Source organism: Sus scrofa, chromosome 5 (genome assembly GCF_054392235.1).
Source record: "Sus scrofa isolate SSC_HxYL_T2T_F1_AM1 chromosome 5, Sscrofa_HxYL_maternal_Yorkshire_Landrace_v2.0, whole genome shotgun sequence".
NCBI lineage: Eukaryota > Metazoa > Chordata > Mammalia > Artiodactyla > Suidae > Sus > Sus scrofa.
In genome coordinates, this window is record NC_139387.1 from 106,015,179 (window position 1) to 106,041,385 (window position 26,207).

General features: G+C 39.9%; 1 protein-coding gene and 1 non-coding gene across 51 annotated transcripts in view; both read right to left on the reverse strand.

The window, feature by feature from the left end:
* The window catches only part of TMTC2 (transmembrane O-mannosyltransferase targeting cadherins 2), a 949,512-nt gene that overhangs the window by 636,283 nt on the left and 287,022 nt on the right, over nucleotides 1-26,207 (reverse strand). For 46 of the 50 annotated variants that reach the window (XR_014804529.1, XR_014804552.1, XR_014804560.1 and 43 more), the window contains exon 9: nucleotides 2,255-2,336. The exons of the other annotated variants lie outside the window; for them this stretch is intronic. Coding sequence is in view for 1 of the 46 variants with exons in the window: in XM_021093031.2 (XP_020948690.2) it covers nucleotides 2,255-2,336 (82 nt within the window). In the remaining 45 variants the exon portion in view is untranslated. The remainder of the gene's footprint in view (nucleotides 1-2,254; nucleotides 2,337-26,207) is intronic. 50 annotated transcript variants of the gene reach the window in all.
* On the reverse strand, nucleotides 6,744-6,847 carry LOC146403601 (U6 spliceosomal RNA). Its single transcript, XR_014804722.1, has one exon. It is a non-coding gene; the product is annotated as a U6 spliceosomal RNA (small nuclear RNA).

A 26,207-nucleotide genomic window follows, 5' to 3' on the forward strand; every position in this document is an offset into this window, starting at 1 on the left:
ACATATCTCCTTGTCTATCGACAATGTTGTGAAAAGAAATGAAAACATATTAAAAAAAACAATGATAGTTATCGAGGGATCCAAAATTTAGTTACTTACAACCGACTGGGGCAAATCAACTTCATTTCTCTAGGTTTCAGTCTACTTACTTGTGCAACAGAGGTTATAGTAGATCATTTTAGAAGAACTTTCAGTTCTAAATTTTAATTGCTGGAAGCAGATTTCCCCCAAATAAAAAGCAATAATATTCCTTTAAATGTACATTTTTTAATAACCTGAACACAAGCAGACAGGACTATCAAGCACCTGGTCACGGGTTTCCTGTCTGTTTGTAGATTATTTTTCCTTGACTGCTCCTTTTTGCTGCCTCATCTTGAGTCCTCACCATTCCCTAATCCAGAGTGGAGAGAAAATATTGAAACTATTTCATAAAAGTATATTGAGTTATGCTGCCACTCCTCCTTTAGGAACTAAATGTACTTCTAATAATGGATGTAGGCCAAAAAGTTTAAACAACCCCAGAGTAGCAGGAAGAATCAATTTTACACATGCATTTACAGAACATCTATCACTGTTTTCCAAATAACATACACAGCAAAGACTTTGTCGCCCTTTCTGTTAAAACGAAATCCAAAAAGTCCTCAAAGGAGAAATACTCCCTATGACGAGCACTGGAAAAACAATTTTTCAGGAGTCTGTTATAATATAAAAAATAATGATAAATAAAAAGAGAGCAGTGGGTAAAGATCGACAAATCAGAATAATAAGGGGGCTAACTCAAAATTAATAAATAGTGATTTTTTTCAATGGCATTTCAAATGCAGTAATGATGAAGTTTAAAGGAGTTGAATGAGAAAAGTCCAGAGCATATCATAAAATGATGGGAAAAGCTTAGAAGAGGTAGGAAGTAGAATTAGTGGGAGGTATGGGCAACGTAAACAGCAAGATAGGAGAAAAAAATTTCTCTTTTGTAAAATGACAAGAGGTTCTTTAGTGCTCAGAGAAGGTAGTCAGAGAACTGCTTTAGCTCAGTAGGGGTACCCAAAAGAGCATGCGTGAGAAAAATCCTAATTTAAAATTATTCATATATGAAAACCGGAAAAAATAAAGTACATTCTGCAGCAAACTTAAATTAGTTGACTTCTGTCTCAACACGGCAGTAAAACTGCATTGTGAAACACAGTCAGGAGTGGTTATGCAACAAGTTGTGTGAAATTACATTCTATGTTACGCTGGAAAGATATCACAACCCTAGGTTTATAAACATACACACTCAATGTACACCCGTAAATGGACTGGTGGTTGCTTGAGTGTATCCTCTATTCCATTATTTTCATTTTCCACACGGAGAGCCCGTCACCCATTTATGTTTACCAGTTGGAAAATGGAAGAAGGAATTTCAACTTTATTTCCTCAAGATTTTTTATTTCCACCAGTCTTCAAGTTTACTGCTTGATAATAACTAACATGTCAAAGCCAAGGATGGTTAAAAAAAATTTTTTTTTTTTTAAATTTTCCAAGGGATCAGCAAAAGTAAATGCTTTTTGGCTCCTTGAAAGTCATTCCAAATGCAACTATGGGAGAAATTAGTACATCTTACCTATTACCAAACCAGCTACATACCTCATCTCACTGAACACAATGACTCACTACTTAGGATAGTGTGGAGAGTGACAGGCTGTTATACAAGCTCATTCCAGACTGGCTAAGATAAAGCAGGGATAAATCCAGTGAACCAAGTGAGACACAGCCCTTAGAGTTTTCATCCTTGACCCCAATCTCAGGCATTTAGAGGCCAGGGTATATCCATATCTCTCAGAAAGCAAGATTTTGAGGCCAAAAAGTAAGCCTTCTTGAAACTTCAAAATGATACATTCAGAATGATACGTTATCATTTGCACTGAAGAGAGAGCTAATATTTTAATTATATACCATGCATCAGACAAGGAGCAAAATGATTTCTTGATGAGACTTCATTTAAATTCCAAAGTGAGCTTGAAAAAACAAAACAAAACACACAACAACCTGAAAATGCCTTTCCCCGCTGAAGTCCTATGAAAAGCACCAAAGGGAAACAGGATGTACAGACCTTGTTAATGTGACAGCTTTGAACAAGGCGGCCAGACTCTAGCATGAGGCTTCACCTGCAAAGTCAACGCCCTCTCATAATGTTCTTTGCCAGCACCACCTACATTTCACATCAACATTCATCGTAAATGTGGGAGACACGGAAAAAAAACTGTCAACCACTCACCATAATGCATGTAACAGTTTCCTTTGGTGGGATCCAGCTCAATAGCCTTCAAGAAGAACTTTTCAGCCTCACTCTTACGACCCTTGAAAAACAGAGAAAACGGATGATTCAGCAGCGGATCAGATCACGAGGGAATTCCTCCCCTCCTGGGCCCAAAGGAAGTAGGCTAATGTCTGCGTGCTAATTGTCACCCAAAAAAGGTGTTCCGTTTTTATCTAAATGAGGATGATCAAGGAGAACAGATGGAGAGAGAAGTCAGAATCCTGGGAAACGTCAAGATTAGGAGAAGAGACGATGAGATTAAGTTCATCAAAGATGTTAAAGAGAAGAGACCAGGAGAGCCAGAGAAAAAGCTGGAGAAAAAAAAAAAAAATGGTTTCACAGAAACCAAAAGGATGAGAGAGTTTTTAGGAATGATGGGAAACACAGCTTCATTTTCTATTTTATTTTCTCCCTTCGATTTGGTTCTTCTTCATTCGTTCCTTCTTTCTTGTAAAGAATGATCACCATTTCAGCTTTGGAGATGACTTTGTCTTAACAATCACTTTATATAGGAAGAAACCGAGTCACACTTTGCTGACTCTCAAGCTACTACTGCTTATCCCTGATGCTTGCATTCAGACCAACAATACTCCCAGACCAGGATTTAATCTAAAGCGAGATCTTCTTCTTAGCTATAAATATTACCGTCATACTCTGAAGAAAATAATCCAAAAGCAGGGGGTAACACTTATATGCAATAAATTGGTTTTTCATGAAACAATGTCATAATCCAGGCCAAGTCTAAAATTATACATGCTCTGCTGTGTTTACAGCTTCTGAATCAAAACTGCTTACAGAGTAAACAAAAAGGGGTGGGTAGGAGAACGGCCAGAAGAAGAAATTTCCTGTAACAGTTCCTTCTGGTCCTGAGAGGTGAGAATGAAGAAGGGAGGGAGCAAGACACAGGGGAGTGTCCAAATCTTGGGTCTAGTGTCAAGAGAAACAATCTTATCTGCTTGTTCCTTCTAATGTATATACCACCTACCACGTGAACTTCAGGAGTTTTTTTTTCTCCCCTTCACACATAATTTTTTAAACCACTGCGATGAAGACAAATCTTCCAAAGACAAAGGGGTATGATTAACCTAATATGCTACATTTCATGCAAGTTGACTCATTTCTTCATATGGCCTCTCCTTTTTGTTTATCATTCATTTTAAAAATGCCCCCTGTTGCTGTATCCTTTATTCACCCGTTATCCCAGCAGCCAGTGATAAGCAAAAGATCAGACCTCCTCACTTCCTCTTACATTTTGCTAATGCTTCTCCAGTCAATAACTGCTCTTTAATTCGCAAGGCTCGTCATCTCTCCAATAATTAAAAATTTAAAAGCCCCTGCAATACTTCTCGTAGCATTTTAATTTCAAAGGGAAGCGCAGGCAAAATACTTGTTACACATATCACACTTTCATGAAGTTAAGCAAGAATTAGCAAGAATCTTACCCGGTTAGGATTCCCTAAATGATTAGGTAAGTGAGACGTATCAGGCAGCCTAACGTATGAGTGAAGAGCACAGATTCAGGGAAGCAGAACAGCTCTTACACTTATGTAGCTAAGAGACTCTTGGGAAATAATTTCCTCTTTTGGCTATAATGTTCTCCATTACAAAAAAAGGACAGGTGGAGAACAGAGGATTTTTTAGGGCAGTGAAACTATTCTGTATGACACTATAACGGCAGATACATGTCCTTACACATTTTTCAAAACCCATAGACTATGTAACACAAAGAGGGAACCTTAAGGTAGACTATGGCCTTTAATTAATAATAATGTGTTGGTTCATCAACTGTGACATGTATAACAGAAGTCCACGTTGATACAACCAGGAAAACTGTGTAGGAGGGTAGAAGAACGTACGCCAGTTCTGTATTTTCTCCTTACTTTTTCTGTAAGCCTGAAACTGCTCTTAAAATAAAGTCTATTTTTTTAAATAAGAGGATAAGAAAGCCTATTTCGTAATATTACTGAATACTCTGAAAGGATACACACAACGTAGTCATTACAGGAATAGCCACATTCTCAGTGTACAATAGGAGTTGACTATTATTTTAGGTATAGATATAAACATGCATATGCATACAGAGTTTGCAAGAGAAGGCAGCGTTCTGAATGACAAAGAATATATTTCATTATACACACAGCCTCCAAGCGTGGTCAGCCTTTACATCATCCATCCCTGGAAAATAATACACAAACTTTCAGAAGATGATAATAAAGGAAGGATACAAAATGAAAACTATGATGGGTAAAGAGGCGATACAGACGTTATATGCAAAAACATAAAAGGGTCTGTGAACTTTCTTCTGCTTCAGTTTTAAGGATAGAAGAGAAGAAAGTGGCTCATTTATCAATGTCATGCTAAGCAAGGTAGTCAAATTCTTGCGTGTTGTCCGCTGGCAGAGAGACAGCACGCAGCTTTAAAAAGTGCATCACAACTCAAAGGACAGCGGTCCCAGTTACTCCCACGAGCCAGGTCATTAAAGACAGTGCCTCCCACCACCTCCTAGATGCAAAACAAACTCACTGGAGGCCAGAACATTCCTTTTTCGGGAGAAGTATCAAATCATCTATTCCATCATTCTATTTTAACCACTATTGAGTCAAGTGCCAAATTATGAAGGAAATAAAATTCTCACAAGAGTTCATAAAGTTAGGAGTCAACGAAACACACACACACACACACACACACACGACTGGGTCCCTAGGAAGGGGGGTTGGGAGGTCACGTGATGGTTCATCAAGTTTATTCTTTTTGTTATTATGGTTAGAGAGGGATGGCGGTTGGGAAAGTGTGGGAAAAAAGCAATCATTTCTCAGCAGGTTTTTCGTGGTGTCTTTTGGATTCTATCAGCATTTTCTAGAAGCGCGCCTTATGGGGGAGCCACTGCTTATCCCAGCTCCTCACATCAAGCCCGTTACTCATTCTGTGCACTGGCTGGGATGTTTGGACGGGGGGTGGTTCAGAGACAACAAGAGAAAGAGCCTGCGGTCAGCTGAGGCAAGGGAGGGAGATGGGAGTTGGAGACGCTCTGGTTTGCCTCGTGCTGTTCTAGGTGCTGGTGATATAACCACACACCCATGAACAGCACAGAGTGCCCGCCGGCAAGGCTTAGCTGCAGAGGCACAGAGCCAACAAATAACCCAGTAAGCAAGGGCGTCAGTCGCAGAGCTCTGAGGGCTAACAATCTATGTCTCCAGTTCTCGTGGAGAGAACCAGCCTAGAGAAGGACTAGCCTGTGTTTGCTGAGCCTTGCTGCCTGTACTTACTTAACTGTGCGACTCTGAGTATCTCTTGTAACATCCCTGAGTCCCTTTTTCCTCAATTAGAAAACACAAACATAATACCAGTTTGGAGGGATGGCTGAGAAAATCACAAGTCAGTGGATATACATATACACACATCCCTTTGCTATCAACCTTAAACTAGCTCACACAACACTGTAAATCAAGCATACTCCGAAATACAATAAATATCAAATTATATTAAACTTGAAAAAAGTAAAAAGAAAACCATACACCAAATGGAATGAACTGGCTTCAGACCTAGCATAGACAGCCCTGACAGTCTTTGATTTTCTACCTTCTATTTCCTCAAAAAAAGAAAAAAAAAAAATTCTTCCTCCAACTTGAATGCCACGCGCTGGGTCCTAATAACCAAATGTCAAAAATGCTTCGCAGAATTTTTCATCATGGTCAAAAATTTCTCAATTTTCCTACACAATGTCTCCCATTGCCAGTATTCCCCCCACCCCCAAATAAAAGGCCCTTCCAACTCACATCTTGAATTTCACGTTTCCTGACTCAGTGAACTTCATTTCATCAGCATAATCCTTAAATGGAATTGTCTTCTGCCCTTGCTTGAAAATATCTCAATGCCTCCTTGTTTCTACTCGTTTTATTTAACCATCAGTGTAAGTTTCAAAACAGTCCACAGTCTGGCTCAAATCTTCTTGGATCAATTCCTGTACCTTATCAGGCCAATTTCCTTATGTGCCTTAACCCCTGCTCCTATGTTCTCCCTTAATTTTTTTTTCCCCTGGTCTGTAATGTTAACTCATTTTTTAAAAATTTTCACTCATTCATATGCATTTTACGTTTCATGCTAAAGTGAAGAAGAAAGACCTCAGGGGACACTGGAGAAGTGACCCAAGGAGAGGGCGTGGGTGAACCACGCAACCATCGGGCATGTTTGGCGTGTTCGAGCCTAGTCAGAAAACTAATAGGCGGCCGTGGGGTGATTTCCACAAAGAGTCACAGGAAATGACAGTGAGAGACAGGAGGAACCGGGATGGATGAGGCATAGCAAATACTGGAAGGAGTCTGGAATTCATTTAGTTTTTTTGGTAGTAAAAATCACAGGTTCAATACTGGGTGCCGCATGTTGCTCTGACTCAGTCGTTTCCGTGGTGTTACCCAGTACAGGGTTGAAGAGCCCGCTTGAAGCTGCACAAAATATGGAACACGTCGCAAATGTGTGTCATTCTGCATGGGGGCCATGCTAATCCTCTCTGTGTCATTTCAATTTTAATGTCTGTGATGCTGAGACAAGCCCTGTGATTTCTTCTGACTAGGAAGGAACCCCATGGAGGAGTTTACATAGAGGTACAATGTGATCTCATATATATTTTTTTATTACAAAAAACCCTTTAGATTGGGGGTACAAAAATGACTACAGAGGACACAGAAACGAATACCCCATGCTTAAGACGAGGGTGAAAGCAGCGAAAATGGTCCCATGTGGTCAGGTCTGGAACATCTTGAGGAGAGGGGACTGGCGGCTTGGAGGTGGGGGTAACACAGAAAGGGGAGTCAAGGATGACGCCACAGCGTTGGCTTGTGGCACCTAAGTGAACGCAGGTATCATTTATTCACATGGGGGAGATTTTGTGGGAGCAAGGCTTGGGAGGCAGGTGCATGTGCTGTGGAACAGCCAAGTTCTATTTGACTGAGAGGCTAGAGCATGAATGTATGAAGGACCCATTCAGAAAGACTGGCCAGAGAGGATACCACAGACAAAGCAGTGGCAAGGAAAAAGAACACCCGTTATCTGGTACCTTCCCTGAGAAGAAAAGAGAAGTTGCAAGCATGCCAAGAGGAAAGCAAAACCAAACCAAACAACAACAACAAAACCCCAGAAACAAACCCAAAACACCTCCTTTATTTCAATCATATTTTCAATAAAGGAGGAAAATAGATTTTAAGTAACTATTTAAAATAAGTAGCTTGTCTCATAAATATTTTGAATAACGGACTAATAAAAAATTAAATGATATGTTGCTTTCTACACTGCTTTGACATCATGAGTAAAGTTGGGTTTTAAGGAATAAATATAAATAATTTCTAAAATATAATAACTGAAGGTTATTTCCTGTTATATAACAAGTTTTTACTTCCTTTCTACATCTGTTCACTTGTATGTTTTCCCTTCAAGCTTAAAGAGGTCATCCACACAGGCTGTAATAACATTTCAGTGGGAGATAATTAATTTGATAGGATACAACCACACTTAAGCTCCATCTGGGCAAATTTCTTAGGCTGTTACATTGCCCTGCTACACTAAACTCAAAGTTAAAAACCAGCATCTTACCATAACTCTTCACCATCCATGATATCGATTTATAAGAAAAATATTCAGATATTTTATTAAAATGTCTGAAGACGTTGTATGAAGGAGGTATACATTTTGTTTGCATCCAGTTTAAAATTAAATTGCAGATAAAGGTATCCTAAAATTTTACTTTAAAATTATGTACATAATTAAAAAATCAAAATTGGCTATTTTTCAACTGTAGAATACATGGAATTTTTTTTTTTTTTTGTCTTTTTGCTATTTCTTTGGGCCGCTCCCGCGGCATGTGGACGTTCCCATGCTAGGGGTCGAATCGGAGCTGTAGCCACCAGCCTACGCCAGAGCCACAGCAACTCGGGATCCGAGCTGCGTCTGCAGCCTACACCACAGCTCACGCCAACGCCGGATCGTTAACCCACTAAGCAAGGGCAGGGATCGAACCTGCAACCTCATGGTTCCTAGTCGGATTCGTTAACCACTGCGCCACGACGGGAACTCCGGAATTTATTTTTGACTCACAAACCAATTGGAAAAATACCTGTTTGCAATAAAAACAATGAACTTTTAGCAATTCCGTTTATTCACTGATTTCCTTATTTCAACAAATATTTACTGGGCACCGTCGTAAACGCTAGGATGAAAATAATGAATAAGAGCAAAACCCCTGCCCTTGTGAAGAGTCCAAAAGCTGTTATGAATATATTAAGAAGAAGGGCTGTGAATTTCACTTAGAACCAACTGCTGTAATCAGGAAAGGTTTCCAAAGGAACCACTGCTTGCTCTGAACACCTGAAAGTTGCACATAATTGATTAAGTTAAAGGAGATACAACAAGCAGAGACACAGCAAAGGCAAAAACCTCTGTGGCAAAAACCTCTGCTTGAGCCCAGGGTGAAGGAGACAGAGGAGGGCGGGACGCCACATGAAAAGGTCAGGAGGGTGGAGTTTACTGGGCTCACAGGTTCCGGGAAGGAATGTGTCCCTATCTGCTTTATAAATACCACTCTGAGGGGAGAGTAGATAAAGCTGTAATGGGAACAGAAGGGAGGCAGGCAGATTAATCCAGGCTTTTCAAAGAGAGTGATGGGGTTGATAAGGAGAGAAGATTAGGGGACTGGTGGGAGGTAACCCAGGCAGGCTGACAGGCTGGAGGGGGAGAGAGGGCCTGTGCCCAGGGAAAGGAGGTCACAAGAGGGCCTCTGGGTTTCCGATTCTGAAACGGAGACAGAGCCTGTCGAGGAAAGAAAAAGGCCAGGTGACGGGAGGAAGGTCACCAGCTCTGTTCTGAGAGATGCTGAGATGGAGGTGTCTTGGAGACCTCTGAATATCTAAGATGTGATGTGGCTTAGTCCTCAGACTCAAGCAAAAGGTCTAAGGGAAGGGAAAATAGTATTTCAAAAAGAGTATTGCACCAAGATATCAGTCCATTGATGTCAACTGCTGAAAAACATCCAGGGGATTTCGTGACGCAGGTAAATTCAGAATCACAGGTAAATGCAGGGAGGTGGATTTCTACGTCATGCTAGGTGTCAACGCCAGAAGGAGTGAGGGTGAGGAACTGGCTGCTCTGGGTCAATACATCAGGCTCGGAGGAGAAGGGGCGGGACTGTGGCAGCAGCAGGGGGCAGAACACACAGAAGGAGTGTTTTGAAAAAGAACAAAGAAAATTAACACATAAATCACAACTGAGCATAAAAATTAACACCTAGTTTGTTTGTTTGTTTGTTTTCCCTCAGTTTAACTGAAACTTAAAAGAGAAAATAACACAAACTCTATTTCCAGAAGCCTCAGTTGACTTTCCAATGACGGCCATGGCCCAGTGACACCTGTCCGGGATTCTTTGCCCCAGTCCTTCCTCCTGGGGGCTCTAACAGCACTTGATGCCTGCTTTTTGTTGTGACACTCTCATTACCACCTGTTGTCGTCTAATTGTAAACCACTTTTTAGGAGAATCGTTTAGCCAACCCTTAGCCAAGGGCCAGATACAAAGTAGAGAGTCAAAAACGCATAAAAATGTTGCGTACCGTGGAAAAGCAAACATTCAGAACTTCATACATGCACAGTCTCATTGGAAAGTGCTGCTGCCTCAGTGGCAGAGGGCACAGGTTTCAGGGGGTAGATGCCCGAGCGATCCCCAGAATGACATCCCTGTGCCTGTCAACACCTCCCACGCAAGGGGAAAGAGAGAAACCACAGTTTTTTTATTTTATTTTTATTTTTTGTCTCTTTGCCTTTCCTAGGGCCACACCCGTGGCATATGGAGGTTCCCAGGCTAGGGGTCTAATCAGAGCTGCAGCCTCCAGGCTACACTACAGCCACACGGACGTGGGATCCGAGCCCACTGAGCAAGGCCAGGGATCGAACCCGCAACCTCATGGTTCCTCGTTGGATTCGTTTCCGCTGCGCCACGACAGGAACGCCAAGAAACCACAATTTTTATCAGCATTCTGTGGTCCATAAGATGGCACCATAAGTTCATAGCGAGTCGTTTCTAATGGGAAACTTTACTTTCAAGGGACAAAGGGGTTGGCGTGGATCTCCATTGAGGGAATTAAGGGCATTGGAAAGCCCCCGAAATCCCAGCTCTCAGCAACAGCTCCCACTGTTCCGCTGGGCTGTTGGTGCAGCGGGTGCTTCTTGTTTGTCCTGAGACTTCGCTGGATCACTCCAGCCCAAACTGTTTAGCAAGAGTATGGAAAACGGCTGTGCTGATTGGTCCCCACAGAGGCGGCCTTGGCTCGCAGAGCTCAGAGCTGACACTCGTGCTGCAGAAGTTGAAAGCCCATGGGAAGGGTTCGGAAAGCTGGGCTGTGAGAGTGGAGAAGCAGGAGCCTCAGCAACAGCTGCTTTGCAGCTGGGTCCCCCAGGAGAACAAGCAATCCCTGGACACCATAAAAGGTAGCGGAGGACGGGGAGGTGTCTCTCTGACTCCATTTGTCACTGGCAAGGTGCCACTGGCTCTCAAATCCAAATGCTCTCCAAGAGGATAAAGCCAGATGTAAATAAGTCCTCAACTGTATACTTTTATTTTTTATTTTTTTTTGGTAGAAATCTTCAGCAGTGAAGGATATAGAAGGTTATTGAATTTATTTTGATGCAAAATTCTTTGATGACTGAACGAGGATACAGAATAAAGCACGAGCGTCAGGCACAGAAACCAGCGTTCTAGTCTGATTCTGACTCCAAGAAAGGGAGCAAACAAAGAAAAAGCCACTACAGTGAAAAGGCTTCATGCTTCTCGTTGTCAGTCAAAGGCGTTGGGTTAAGTGAACTCTGCTGGTAATGATTCTCTGTTTAAAAAAAATGGAATTCCATTCAGGGAAGTCATCTTTGGTTAACAGATCAAAGAAAAATTAAGCTCTTAATTCATGTCATCTTCCTCTGCTTCCACTGCTCTCCAATCCATAACAGAGAAAAGGAATTGGCCCTTGTCCCCACATCCGGCCAGTGGACACGGAGATGAGGGATTGCAGCTGAGACCTAAAATCAGCTGGCATTTAGTGTACTAACCAATCAAGTTAAATGAAGTTGGAAAAAAATAATCCATTTATCTTTCTCTGAAAAGACTTTCAAGGTAAAGATGCCCATTATAGGTAGAATATCCTAGCAGTTTTTATACGCACCGGACCTCACATCTGTTGAAAGTGTACATACACCATGCTTCTGGTTTTGTAAGTAAACTCTTGAAAGTAACTCTGATTTGCCTGAAACTACTCTATGTCCACTGTTCCAGTGTAAAAATAACAGCAGCCCCTTACCGGTTCGGACAAATATTGTACAGTCACCTTGTTCCCTCTCCCAAGTATTCACTGAAATCAGATGAGTTCAACAATGGTTTTATGACATGGTGGTGTCCCAGCAGAAGAGACCAGGAAGCTCCATTAGAAGCATCAGTGTGGTCTTGCTGTGACCTCAGCTTTCTGTCCCCACCATGCTCCTAACGACGAAGGCATAAACAAAGACATCCTTTCACAGCCCTGGCATCCTTGTCAGGCATCATTAAGTTTCCATTCATCTGTGCTTCCCCAAACAGATTTTTCTAGGCGTGTGTTTTCCTGGCACACTGCAATTTTGCTTTCTCTTTATGGGTTATATGATAAGAACAGAAACATGGAAAGAGCAGCTGACTGTGTGCCAGGTGCTGTTCCAAGCCTTTCTGGGTACTGTCACATTCAATCCTGATACGACACCTGAGATACCATTGTTAGCCATTTTACAAAACAAGACACTGAGGGACAGAGAGGTTAAGTACCTGGCCCAAGGTTCAGAAGCTTGAGTTGGCAGAGCTGGGGTTCAAACAGAGACAGTCTGGCTTCACAGTTGGTGGTGTTCCACTATCAACGTGGTCCAGAAATTTACCACCAGGCGTCGGCGTGGTCTTTGAAGATGAACTTTATGGAGTAGGTCCACCCACACGCTCACGCACCCTCCCCTTTATCCATTGAGCATCATGTATGCAGAGAGCATTTCCCCAACGTCGAGCATCCTGTCAGGCACTGGATAACGAAATGACTCCTGCTCTTACAGACCAAATAATATCCTGGTGACTCTGGAAGTAGCCTCTCACCAATTGCAAGATCATACTGAAAAGGGCTCTTCGTAAACATATGCATGGTTTATAAGGAGAACACAGAGACGAAGGCATCGCCTCTGCCTGAGTGAATGAGCAGAGGTCTCAACAAGGAGGTGGCAGACTTCAGCGGGCTCCCAGGTGGAGGGAAAGTTGAACAAGCATCAGGACAACTGATTTTCTGCTCAGTCCAAGAGCTGGTGACTGAAAAGTTCTCTTTAGATCATCTCAATTCAAAAAAAATTATTCTGAAAATCTGTCTAATGGAAAACATTTTCCTTGTTTTAATGTCATAAAAAAGACCTGCAGCTTACAAAGGTTAATCTGATACCAACCAACTCAAACCGTATTTTTTGAGAAAATAATGTTATTTAACAACTCAAGTTACCGAATTTCTACTTTCTATCAGTCTGATGGTTCCTGAGCCACCTTCCATGAGTAATAGTTTTCTGTGACTCAACAAAGAAAGAAAACTCTATTGCAAACAGAACTGTTTAGTGAGCAACTCTCGTTCACTTTAATTTCTAGAGTGTGAAGTGAGCAGAGATAGTACAGATAAGATTACAGAAATTTTTTCATCCAGGCAAAGAGGGAAAATCCACACAGACACACACACAACACACAACACACACACACACACAGAAAATGATCAGAGACTGGCACATCACCAGCAGAAGGAGTTTGTATGTATAGATGCATATGACAAGCACATCACTGCGCTGGATCCTTCCAAAGTCCTAACAGTGTGGTGTGCTTCAGGAGAAGCATACCCACAAGGGGACTGGCATTATTACAGAATAACATTCTCTTTCTTACAGTAAGAGAAAATGTGTAGTATCACCAGGAAATGTGGGTCACTAATGGGAAAAACTCGAGTACAGAGGTGACATGGAGATGGAAAATGGAAAGTCTGAAATTTTCCGCCTCTCGATAGACAATTTAATAGTAGTTCAGCTCAGGGCTAAATTATCACTGTCAACATCCTCGACCCTTCTGACCTTGGTAGGAAAAATGTGCCATGAAGGCTGCAAAGGACTCATTAAACATTCACCTCTCAAATTGCTTGGTCACATGCTGCAGTGTAATTGACACCTGAGATCCAAGGTGTCTATGTTTATCTATGAGATTCAAGAAGGGCTGAGTTGACACTCTCAAGCCTAAGAGCATTTTTACCACAGCTATGCAGAGGGATGCAGAAGGGCTGTGCCATCAACTTGACAACACTCTACACGACTGCTATACACACAGAGGAGCCTTTGGATGGAACACATGGAGCTGCTCAAGTTCTCCTAAGGCAACACACTCCGACATCAGGGTCTACGGTGCCACGGCATGCAACACACAGACAGAGTACTTTGGAGTCGAGGGGGGAAATATAAGCTATGAAAGTACTAAATCATTTAAAGCACTTCTGATTTTAAAATAAGCACAGATATGTTATAAAAAGAGAAGCACTGCCCAGAGGAAAGGCATCAGATAGGTCTGAATTTGATCATCTCCTCAAAGCCAATCCCTGAAACAGCCAGGCAAATGGGCAAGTCGTTTAATGTCTCCAGAAATTCAGCACCTTACAGGGATATGAGGGTACCTTCTGACAAAGTTTATAACGAGACATGACACTTAAAGCTCTCACAGCACTGCCTGGTACACAACAAGTGCTCAACAAATGTAGCTGTTAGATGTTTATGTAATAGGAACAGCAGTAGCTACTGTGCAATATCTTAAAAGGACTAAATGGAGTGAAATCTAGTTGAAAAAGATGCACAGCAACATACTGTGAATACTCAAAGAAAAAATTAGTTCTCTTCCCAACTAGAGCTTTTACCCCTAAATTCATTTACCCAAAGGTAGGTCATGGAAGGAGATGATTATTTTTCATGTATTTTAAGTGGCAGTATTGCAACGCACCCACCATCAAGAACTTTACGATTCAGAGTTCCCATTGTGACTCAGCAGGTTACAAATCCAACTAGTATCCATGAGGATGTGGGTTCGATCCCTGGCCTTGCTCAATGGGTTGAGGATACAGTGTTGCCATGAGCTGTGGTGTAGGTCGCCGATGCAGCCTGCATCATCCCGTGTTGCTGTAGCTGTGGTGTAGGCTGGCAGCTGCAGCTCTGATTCAACCCTTAGTCTGGGAACTTCCACAGCCGCAGGTTTGGCTCCCCTCCCCCCCCCAAAAAAATCTTTGAGCCAAAATACTTAGCTATCAACCAAATTGTCTCTTTTGTTTGGAATGTCTTAGAGTATCATAGGTGAAATGCGTCTTTGAATTCAGAGTATAGGAAGAAAAGAGAAAATGGAGAATAACAAAGCTCAAAACTGAAGTTACAGTGAAAGGTACTCTTGACCCCTTCCAATCAAACTGGAAAACCCATACAAATCCTAGTGATAGTTTAAGACTATATTTCCCCTTATTCAGAAATAGGTATTTTCCAAAAGGTCCATTTTTGCTTTGAAACTGGCATGATTTGGCAAGCTCAGGTCAAAGCAGTTAGCATGGTTCAAGCTATTACTAGTCTTAGAATAAGAAGAAAGGAGAGTATCAGCTGACTCTTCACTATTGCAATATCCAGATACCTGGTATTTCCTAGAAGTAAAACTTGAGTTAATCAAAATACAATTTTGTTCAAAACTTCTTTAACAAAGTAAATGGCTACAGATTACCATATTAATATTTTAAATCTCATTTTATAAAACATCATAATGAAACAAGAAGTGCTGAAGAGGCAGTGAAGGGAAAAATAAAATGACATATAGAAAACAGAGAAGATATTAGTTTCCCCTGATAGCTTTCGTACTAAAGAATAAATAAGAAACAGTAGGAAAGGCAGTTTTGGGTTTGCTAGGTTTACTAGATTAATGATCAAATGAAGTTAGACAAGCAGGAAGAAAATAAGCTAAGTGCCTAAGTGAGGGTCATTTAAGATAAATCGTATTATCTTTAAGAAGATTTTATACAGCAGGACATATTCATTCTTTCTGGGATAGTGACTTTTAGATTTGGGTGGCTTACAAGAGTAACGCTAATCCATTCATTTCAGTATTTGGATATTCTCAATGTCATTTTGAAAAGAAAAATTCCTCCGAGTGAAAAGATTTCTTAAATGTCCTTTACTATGGTAGTTATTTCAATATTTGTTTCACATTGAGATCCTGCTGTGTAGCACTGGGAACTATGTCTAGTCACTTATGATGGAGCAGGATAATGTGAGAAAAAAGAATCTATACATGTATGTGTAACTGAGTCACCGTGGTGTACAGAAATTTACAAAAGTAAACCAGCTATAAATGAAAAAAAAAATCATTCTAAAAAAATAAATGAGTAAGTGATAGTATGTTCATTGAAAGATTTGTGGGTTTTTTTTTTTTGTTTGTTTTGCTTTGTTTCGTTTTGCCACAGCATTCAGGCACTTGATAAGGCATCTCAGCTCCCAGACCAGGGACTGAACTTGGGCTGCAGTGAGTGGCAAAAGCGCTGAGTCCTAACCACGAGACCACCAGGGAACTCCCTGATTTAAAGTTAATACTTTCTAACATCACAAAAGAAGTTCAGCAAATCTGTAGCAAGACCATGAAAAGGAAAGCCTGCTTCTTTTTACAATCATTACCTGTATAAATTCAACCTAATAAGTCCTCATAGAAAATATTTCATATTGCTCTCCATCCCATCGGATTTATGTATCAATCTGATTTTCGCTAAAATGTACAGCTATTATGATAGTTTGTATAAAAAATAATGTTATTCTTGACTGCCATACATCACACTTGAATAGTTAAAAAAAGGATTATATGTATTTTATTGTATCTGTTCGAAGAATACATATTCATTATCATCACTATCACTATTTATGAAATTATACAAATTCCCTCTGAAAGGAATGATTTATATTATGGGCTGTCCTGAGATTACACTCTAAAGCTATCAGAGCAAAACAGGCAACCAGAAGATCATAACATGCTATATTAATAAATGGAAAAAAGTTAAGGAAATATATTCAATTTTGTGTTTGTTCATTTCTATCTTTCAAAAAGAAACAGGATTTCTCTATTCGTAGGATTAAACCATATCGTTTTTACTGAGACAAAAAGAAGAAAGAAATGGAACACTCTGACATGTTGTTATCCAAATATTTGACCCTTTAAATTTACTCTTCAATCCCCATCCCCCCCTTTTGCTCTCTTTTTAGGGCTGCACCTGCGGCATATGGAGGTTCCCAGGCTACGGCTGAATTGGAGCTGTAGCTGCCGGCCGACGCCACAGCTACAACAACATGGGATCCGAGCCGCATCTGTGACCTACACCACAGCTCACAGCAATGCCAGATCCTTAACCCACTGAGCGAGGCCAGGGATCAAACCCATGTCCTCATGAATGCTAGTTCGGTTTGTAAACCGAGCCATGATGGAAACTCCTTCACTTCCTTTTTGATGGGAATTTGACATTTTTAACCAACAGAACAACAAGTTAAGTTCTCATATTTTTGATTTACTTGACACTACCTAAAACATGTTTTCTCCTAATTACTTGCATAAACTCCTTTGCCATTTATTCTTTCACATTTTACTGTTCCTTTTTCTCACTCCCTCCTTCCATCTTGCAACACTGAAATAGTTTGTTTAACAAATAGTTATTGCCATACAAGCCCTTCTTGGCACCTGAAAAAAATGAGTAAGACTGAGCTGCTCTCAAACTGGTGAGGAAGACAGATATGAAAAAACCAGCTTAATAGTAATGGAAGATGATGTAGCTACTTTCATGAGAGCACAGATAACAGAAAAATTAAGCCGGTGGGGAGGGGTAGTGATGTGTCAGTGCTATGTCCTGACAGAAAACTTTTATGCGAATCGGGCCAATCTTACATATATTCAATATACATATGTTGAATAACTATGTATTAAGCACCAAGCTAGTCACAGTAATGAGGAGACAGGGTCTCCACGCTCACAACCTAAAACAAACAAACAAACAAACAACCCCACAAAGTAATAGTATATTGGTATTCAGATATCACAGATACTCACATGCAATAAGAACCGTGGAAGAGAGGCACTAAGGCTGCCTGGAAGAAGCAGTCACTATTTTATGAAGTGAAGTGTTAAAGATGAGACTGAATGGATGGGTCAGGCTTTGCCAAGTGGAGAGGCAAGAAGAAGATATTCTAGGTCAAGGCAGCAGCATGCTTGGGAAAGACAAAGAATGAATAACATTCTTTCTTAACATACTTAGGGAGCCATTAGAAGTTTAATTTAATGGGGCATAATGGCAGATGAGGTTTAAGGAGAAGGCTATGGGCAAATAATAAACAATGCCTCCCAAGGACATAAAGATTTTACTGAATAAGAATCATGATATTGTTCTTACCGTTAATGGCTAACATTTATTTTTTGAGTCCTTACAACACACATACCAGGCAAGAATGTTCTAAATATTTTTACATTTACACTCACTTAACTTCTGGACCCCATCAAGAAGGAAATAAGTTTGCCTTCACTATGCACCACGTAGAATGAGATACGGAGACGTGAAATAATGTGACCCAGATCTGAGCTAATAAGTGGTAGAACAAGCCATGCATTCTTAAGCCAGTGTTCATACAGACGCAACCTCTCTAAGGTGATGGCATGCTAATAAGGAAGGGGAGAAAGCCATGAGATCAAATATATTTTTCTAAATATCTGTTTCTGTACCTTTCAAATGCTAAGAAAATAACTACTGAGCATTAACGACATGCAATACAGTACGCTCTGAGCCAGCCACAGGAAAACAAAAATATATAACACATCCCACGCGCACTTGCAAGTCCCAATATATTTCGACACAGACTGAGCTGAAGAAAGAGAACAGAGAGAGAGTCCTAGTCAAGAACTGCCTATCTGCTGCAGAAGCCCATGGAGCCATGAACCAGTAGGCACACTCGGAGTGGTAATTTTGATAACCCGCTGGAGGCTGACTGTGAACTGGGTTGAGAGTGAGAAACTCCCGAAGGCCACCGTCTTTGGTGGTGGTGGAGGGGGTGGGGGTAGAGTCCACTGTCTCATGGTCTTTACTTCCAAGAACCCAGCCAGGTCTCACAGGGAAGAGCCAAAAGATCCTATCCTGGTAGGGGCGGTGGAAGCAGAGTAGTCCTTGTGGAATATACCCAGCGGTGTCTCCGCAACAAAGGCCTTACTCTCCAAGGTGAAAGACTATGAGAGCCTTTTCCCAGAGCTGTCGCCAAAGGGCTAGAGGTGTCCTCCTCTAGGGAGGACCTCAGGGGGTAAGGGGGAGTAGATATACAAGCAGAAAACCTTGTGAAGGTCATGGGACAGAGACACAGGCTGAATCAAGTCTAAGATGTAATTGAAAAATTACAGAACATTCCCCTCCACCACACCTTAACATCAAAACAGGGCTCTAGCATGGGACTACTGAAGCACACCTGAAACACCACCAAGACACACAGTCTCTCTGAGAAAGAGCATTAAGGAAAGATTAACACCAAGAGAGGATACAAAAACAAGGACACTAGAGAAATTCGAAGCCACTAGCACCAACAGCGACAACAAACACCAAACAATGCTGAACTCCCAGCCGGATTAACGTACATCCTCATATTAGAGGACCAATAATTTAAATTCCTACTACGAATTCAACATAATCAACATCCAACAAAAAAGTACAAGGCATAACAAAAGGGAAGAGAAGCACCGTCCAAAAAGACAAAGTTAGCATCAGAACCATACTAAAATGTTGAAATATGAAACAGATGTTGGAATTCTCAGAAAGAGACCTTAAAATAACAATGATTTATAGGTTAAGGCCTCTAACAGAAAAAGTAGACAACATGCAAGTACAAATATGTAATGTAAGCGGAGGGAAGTTCTAAGAAGGCATTAAAAGAAATTGCTAGAAATTATAACAGAAATGAGGAATGCATTTGATGGGATCATCAGAAGACTCAGCATGACCAAGGGAAAAAAAAAAATCAATGAGTTTGAAGACAGGTCAATACAAACTTCCTAAACTGAAACGTAAGGAGAAAGTGAATGAAATGTACAGAACATGCAGGAACTGCGGGAAAGTTTCAAAATATTTAACATGTGAGTAACTAGATGATCAAAAGGGGAAAAAGGAGAAGAGAGCAGAAGAAATATTTTAAGTAATAATGAGGCATTCCCATTGTGGCGCAGTGGAAACAAATCCAACTAGGAACCATGAGGTTGTGGATTCGATCTCTGGCCTTGTTCAGTGGGTTAAGGATCTGGCATTGCTGTGAGCTGTGGTGTAGGTCACAGATGTGGCTTGGATCCTGTGTTGCTGTGGCTGTGGCATAGGCAGGCAGCTGTAGCTCTGTTTAGGCCCCTAGCCTGGGAACCTCCATGTGCTGCGAGGGTGGCCCTAAAAAGAAAAAAAAAATTTTTTTTTAATTAAAATAAAGTAATAATGATGGGAAACTTTCCAAAATTATTATTGAGCCATAGATTCAGAAAACTCAGAGAATACTTGGGCAGATAAATTCCAAAAATAATAAGCCTTGGCATAATATAGCCAAACTGAAAGAAACCAAAGTCAGAAGGGGGGAAAATATCTTATCTATGGAGAAACAAGGTTAAGAACTACACTAGACTTATCAGAAACCAGTAAGAAAGAAGAGAGTAGAGTAAAACATTCAAAATTTTGAGAGGAAAAAAATAAATAAATTATAAAAATAGAATTTTATATCCAGCAAAATTACCCTTAGAAAGTGAAGTCGAAATATAGACTTTTTGGACAAACGAACACTGAGGGAATTCATATGATCATCTCAATTGATGCAGAAAATTCAACAAAATTCAATACCCTTTCATGATAAAAACACTCAAGAAACTAGTAATAGAAGGAAATACATCAACATAAGAAATAAAAGCTGTATATGAAAAACCCATAGCTCATATCATTCCCCAAAGTTAAAACCTGAAAGTTTTCCTCTAAGATCAGGAAGAAGACTCATCACTTTTATTTAACATAGTCCTGGAAGTCTTCACCAGAGCAATTAGGCAAGAAAAATAAATAAAAGGCATCCAGTTGGAAGGAATACCAACCTTGTTTGCAGACATGATATAATATGTAGAAAATGCAAAGAATCCAACAAAAAACTGTGAGAATAAACAAATTCAGCTAAATTGAAGGATATAAAGTCACCACACAAAAAACAATGCTTTTCTCTATAGTAACAATCCATAATCTGAAAAGCAAATTTTTTGAAAAAAGTCCCATTTACAACAAGATTAAAAAATTGCTTAGAATAAATTTAATCTAGGATGTGAAGGCCTTGGACACTGAAAAATTTAGAAACATGATGAAACAAATTGAAGAAGACACATGTGAAAAGATATTCCATGTTCATGAAGGGGAAGATAATAGTGTTAAAATGTCCATAACCATCCAATGCAGTCTACAGATTCAATGCAATTCTGACCAAAATCCAAATGGCATTTTCTGCAGAAATTTTAAAAAACTTCCTAAAATTCATACAAAATCTAAAAGAACCTCAAATAATCAAAATAATTTTGAGAAAAAAAAAAGAAAAAACAAAGCTGGAAGCATCATACTTCTTGATTTTAAAACATATTAATGTTTATTACTATTATAATTAATTATATAATTAATAATCAAAACAGTGTGGTACTGGCATTAAAAACAGACATATAGACCAATGAAACAAATTTGAGAGCTTAGAAATAAACCTTTATGTATATTATCAAGGCTATGCAATGGGGAAAGGATAGCCTCTTCAACAAATGGTGCTGGGAAAACTGGATATCCTTGTGACAACAATGAAGTGGAACCTTTATATCACACCAGAAAAAAACAGAAATCCAAACAAACAAAACTCAAAATGCATTAAAGACTAACCGTACATTCTCAAACTATAAAACCCCTAGAACAAAACAAAAGGGAAACACTTTATGACAGTGGATTTCACAATAATTTCTTGGATATGACCCCAAAAGAACAGGCAACAAAAGTAAAAATAGACAAATGGAACTACATCAAACTTAAACCTTCTGTACAACAAGGTAAAAAATTAACAAAATGAAAAGGCAGTTTATGGAATGGAAGAAACTTCAGGTGAGTTTGAACAACTCAACTCAGGGGTAATCTGCATGTAATTTACGGTCTTCCCTCTGTATCCAAGGTACCTCCATAACTGCAGATTCAACCAACCACAGACCATGTAGTACTGTAATACAGTTAAACAGTATCTGTGTATAAGAGGATCCCCAAAGTTCAGAGCTGAACTGTTCAAGGGTCAAATATGTCTGCAAACCATATTATCTGACAAAGAGTTGGGTAAATTGTGTTGGGGAAATAACAACAACAAAATAAATAAATAAAAAGATAGCTATAAATAAAAAAGAATATCTGCTACGTATACTCAGTGGAATACTACTTAGTCATAAAAAAACCAAATGATGCCATTGCAGTAACATGGATGGAACTAGAGACTCTCATGCTAAGTGACGTAAGTCAGAAAGAGAAAGGCAACACCATGTGACATCACTTATATCTGGAATCTAGTGTATACAAAAATGAACTTATCTACAGAATAGAAACAAACTCATGGACATAGAGAACAGACTTGTGGTTGTCAGGGGGGATGGGGAGGGAGTGGGGTCTAATGGGAGTTTGGGATTAGTAATTGCAAACTATTGCATTTGGAGTGGATAAGTGATGAGGTCCTGATCTACAGCACAGGAAACTGTACACAATCAGTTGTAATAGAACATGATGGAGAATATTTTGAGAAACAGAATATGTGTATATGTATAACTGGATTGCTTTGCTGTGCAGCAGAAATTGGCAGGACATTGTAAATCAACCATAGTAAAAAAATTAGAAAAAAAAAGAATATATAAAAGAACTATAAAACATCAACAGAACAATAATCAGATTTTTTAAATGATTAAATACCTTGAATAGATATTTCTCTGAAGAGGATATACAAATATCTAAGAAGCATATGGAAAGATGTTCAATAACACTGATTACTGCAGAAATGGAAGTTGAAATCATAAAGATATATCACCTCACATCTGTTGTATGGCTACTATTAAAAACAAAGCAAGGAGTTCTCGTCGTGCACAGTAGAAACAAACCTGACTAGGAGCCATGAGGTTGCAGGTGCGATTCCTGGGGGTTAAGGATCTGGCATTGCTGTGAGCTGTGGTGTAGGTTGCAGACGCGGCTCGGAACTAGCGTTGCTGTGGCTGTGGCATAGGCCGGCAGCAATAGCTCTGATTCGACCCCTAGACTGGGAACCTCCACATGCAGTAGGTGCAGCCCTAAAAAAAAAAAAAAAAAAAAAAAAAAAAAAAAAAAAAAAAGACAAAAACAACAACAAAAAAACAAACAAAAAAACCTGACAATAGAAAATAAAAAGTGTTGGTGAGGATATGGAGAAAGGGGAACCCTTGTATACTCTTGGTGGGAATGTAAAATGCTATAGTGTCATGGAAAATAGTTCCCCCCAAAATTAAAAATAGAACACCACATGATCAGCAATCTCACTTTGGGGTATGTATCTGAAAGAACTGAAAACAGGATCTTGAAGTGCTATTTGTACACCCATGTTCATTGCAGTATTATTCACAATAGCTAAGAGGTAGAAGTAACCTAAATGCCCATTCATTCATAATGAATGAATGAATAAGGAAAATGTGGTATGTAGAACAATGGAATATTATACAGCCCTCAAAAGAAGGGAATTCTGTTATGTGCTATAACATGGATGAATCTTGGGGACATTATGCTAAGTGAAATAAACCAGTTACAAAAGACAAATGTTGAGTCATTTCACCAACAGGAAAAGTACCTAAAGTAACTATACAAAGCAGTCAAACTCTTAGAAGAGAAGATAGAATAGTGGCTGCCAAGGACTGAAAGGAGAAGGATAGAGGAGCTATTGTTCAATGGGTATAGAGTTTCAGTTTTGCAAGATGAAAAAGTTCTGGAGATACGTCACACAACAATGTACACATAGTTAACACTATTCTATTGCTTACTTGGCAATGGTTATGATGGAAAATCTTATGTTACTTTTTTTTATTACAGTAAAAATATAGGATTGGAAAAAAATGAAATAAACTCTGGCAGCAAATAGAAAACATATACAATCCTGGCTGACATTAAATCAAATATATCAATAATCACTCTAAATATAAATAGTCTAATATACCAATTAAAAGGTAGAGAATGTTAGACTGAATAATAATAATAATAATAAAAGGCCCAACTACCTGTTGTCTACAAGAAATCCACTTTAAATATAAAGACTCTGATATGTAAAGCAAAGGGATGCATATAGATAAATCACGCTAACACTCATCAAAAGAAAGCTGGAATACTAATTTCAGACAAAGAAGACTTCCGAGCAAGGAAAAGTATTACAGATAAAGAGGGACATTTGGGGGGCCGGGGGATACAAGGATGTAATCCATAATGTGACAGAGGTACCACAATATATTACAAATGAGTGAAACGAGCTCACTGAATGGGGCGGGGAGTGAGGTGATGACCTATTTAAGTTTGGAGATGAGTGGAGTCTGCAAGACAGACGGAAAATTAAACTAGACATAAGAATAGGCCTCTAGTTGATGACGCTTCTTCCCTTGGGATACAATTCTAAAACTATACACGAACAGAGTTCCTGCTGTGGTGCAGTGGTTTAAGGATCTGGTGCTGTCTCTGCAGTGGCTCCGGTCACAGCTGTGTCTCAGATTTGATCCCTGGCTTGGGAACTTCCACGTGCCACAGGTGTGAACAAAATAAAAACAGAAATAAAAGAATCAAATGAAAACAACAACCCTATACATGAATACTGGAACATGAACAACTAAGAAAATGTGCGGCAGATGGTAGAAGCCAGGTTTCTCTGTTGGAATCAGAAGTTACTGATAAACAAGGGGAGGAGGCCAAAAAGATACATATGAGAATGGATTAGCGTTGGAGACATCAGTATGAACTGATATTTAATTTAATATACAGGAAGTTACAAACAGAATATATATTGCAGCTATGTGTACATACATTGGTTAGTATGCAGCCATATATCTCCTTTCCCTGTCCCCTAGGAGACATGTATCGCCTTTCAGGCATCTGAGAGAAAGTAAAACAACAGCAACCTGGTAGCAAACAGCATACCCGGATCTTGATTTCAAATCAATTTTCAATAAAAAGAGCCACGGTTCCTTGGAAAATGTTTGATTCTAGAACTTGGGCAGGAAATATGTACGGTGAGCTTGGAGGGTGTTACAGTGACAAAAAATAAGAAAGTGCCCAAAGGAAACACACACACACACACACACACACACACACACACACACACACACACACACACACACTGATGGAGGAGTGTTAAAGGGACCAAGAAGCCTATGCAAGAACCCCCGCTGTTTGAAACTGGGCAATAGGAACCACTTTGAGCACAAAAGTAGTATGTGTTATAACCCAGTGTATAAATGAAATATCCCTGAGTCCAAACGCATATGCATACGATTTTGAATAAATAACTGGGGAGAAGAGATAAAGCTCCCATACAGAAGAATCGCAATGATGGAGAAAATTGTCCCAAAGGAGAGGTGGCATAACTTCCCATTCCTCAAGTGTAGGTTCCAGGTAATGATGCGAAGACGTCAATATAAAAGGCAGGGGAAAGAGAAGCTTTGTACACAAAGGAGAAATATGACCAGAACCATCACAAGCCAGGTTATCAAAGGTAGCATAAGTGGTGATCCGTCACATTGATAATCTATTATCGTGATATGACGAGATGAGCAGGGCAATTTATCTCCTCCAAACCCTTAACCTTCGTCTCATCGTGACAAGACACTGCCCAAACACCATCGGAGGATTATTCTACAAAATACATGACAAGTACTCCTCAAAATTGTCAAGGTCATCAAAGCACGTGGAGCCTGAGCAACTGTCATAGCCTAGAGGAGCCTAACGAGAAAAGACAACTAAACGGAATGTGCTGTCTTAAACAGGCTCCCAGAGTCTGAGATGGGATTCTGGAACAACAGAAGGACAAAAGGGAAAGCCAGAAGATTCCTGAATAAAATAAAGACTCTATTTAATAACAACATATCCATATTGCCTCATTAAGCATGACAACTGTACCCCACTAATGCATGTGTAGGAACTCTCTGTATTAACTTTGCAGTCACTCTCAATCTAAAACTATTGTAAAAGAAAGGGTTTATTAACACATTCATTTCTCAAGTGTCTAATGCAAATGCCACAAAATCTTACCTTTTGTTTTGAGTTAAGAATGCATGGGGATCTCTCACAATATTGTCTTTTTTGCTATATGCTTGAAATATTTGTAACAACAACAAATTCGTAAGATAACACTTTTCAAAAAACTTATTATGACTCCGACTGCTAAATGGGACGGTGAGCGTATTCCAGGCAAAGGAAGAGTCTCAGACAAAGTCTCCAGGACTCTTCCTCTGACGGACACTCACTGGAGAACCAAGTATCAGCCTAAGCACAGGTATGTCAGGAAAAGGTGTTAAAGACTGCAAGGACCAAACACTATTTCTACTTCAGGAACTGGAAAACAAAAGATAATTTGTCTCTGGTCACTAATTAGCAAAGTGGAAACAGGGTGGGGAAAGAAACTGCCACTTGGGGAGCATGTGCATCCTGTGTGGAAGACGGAAAATAGGCACCTTCAGAAAAAAATCTATTGAGCGGAGGCAATAGATTTCAACTCCATCCTGTATCCCTGCTGAGGTAATCCCTTTA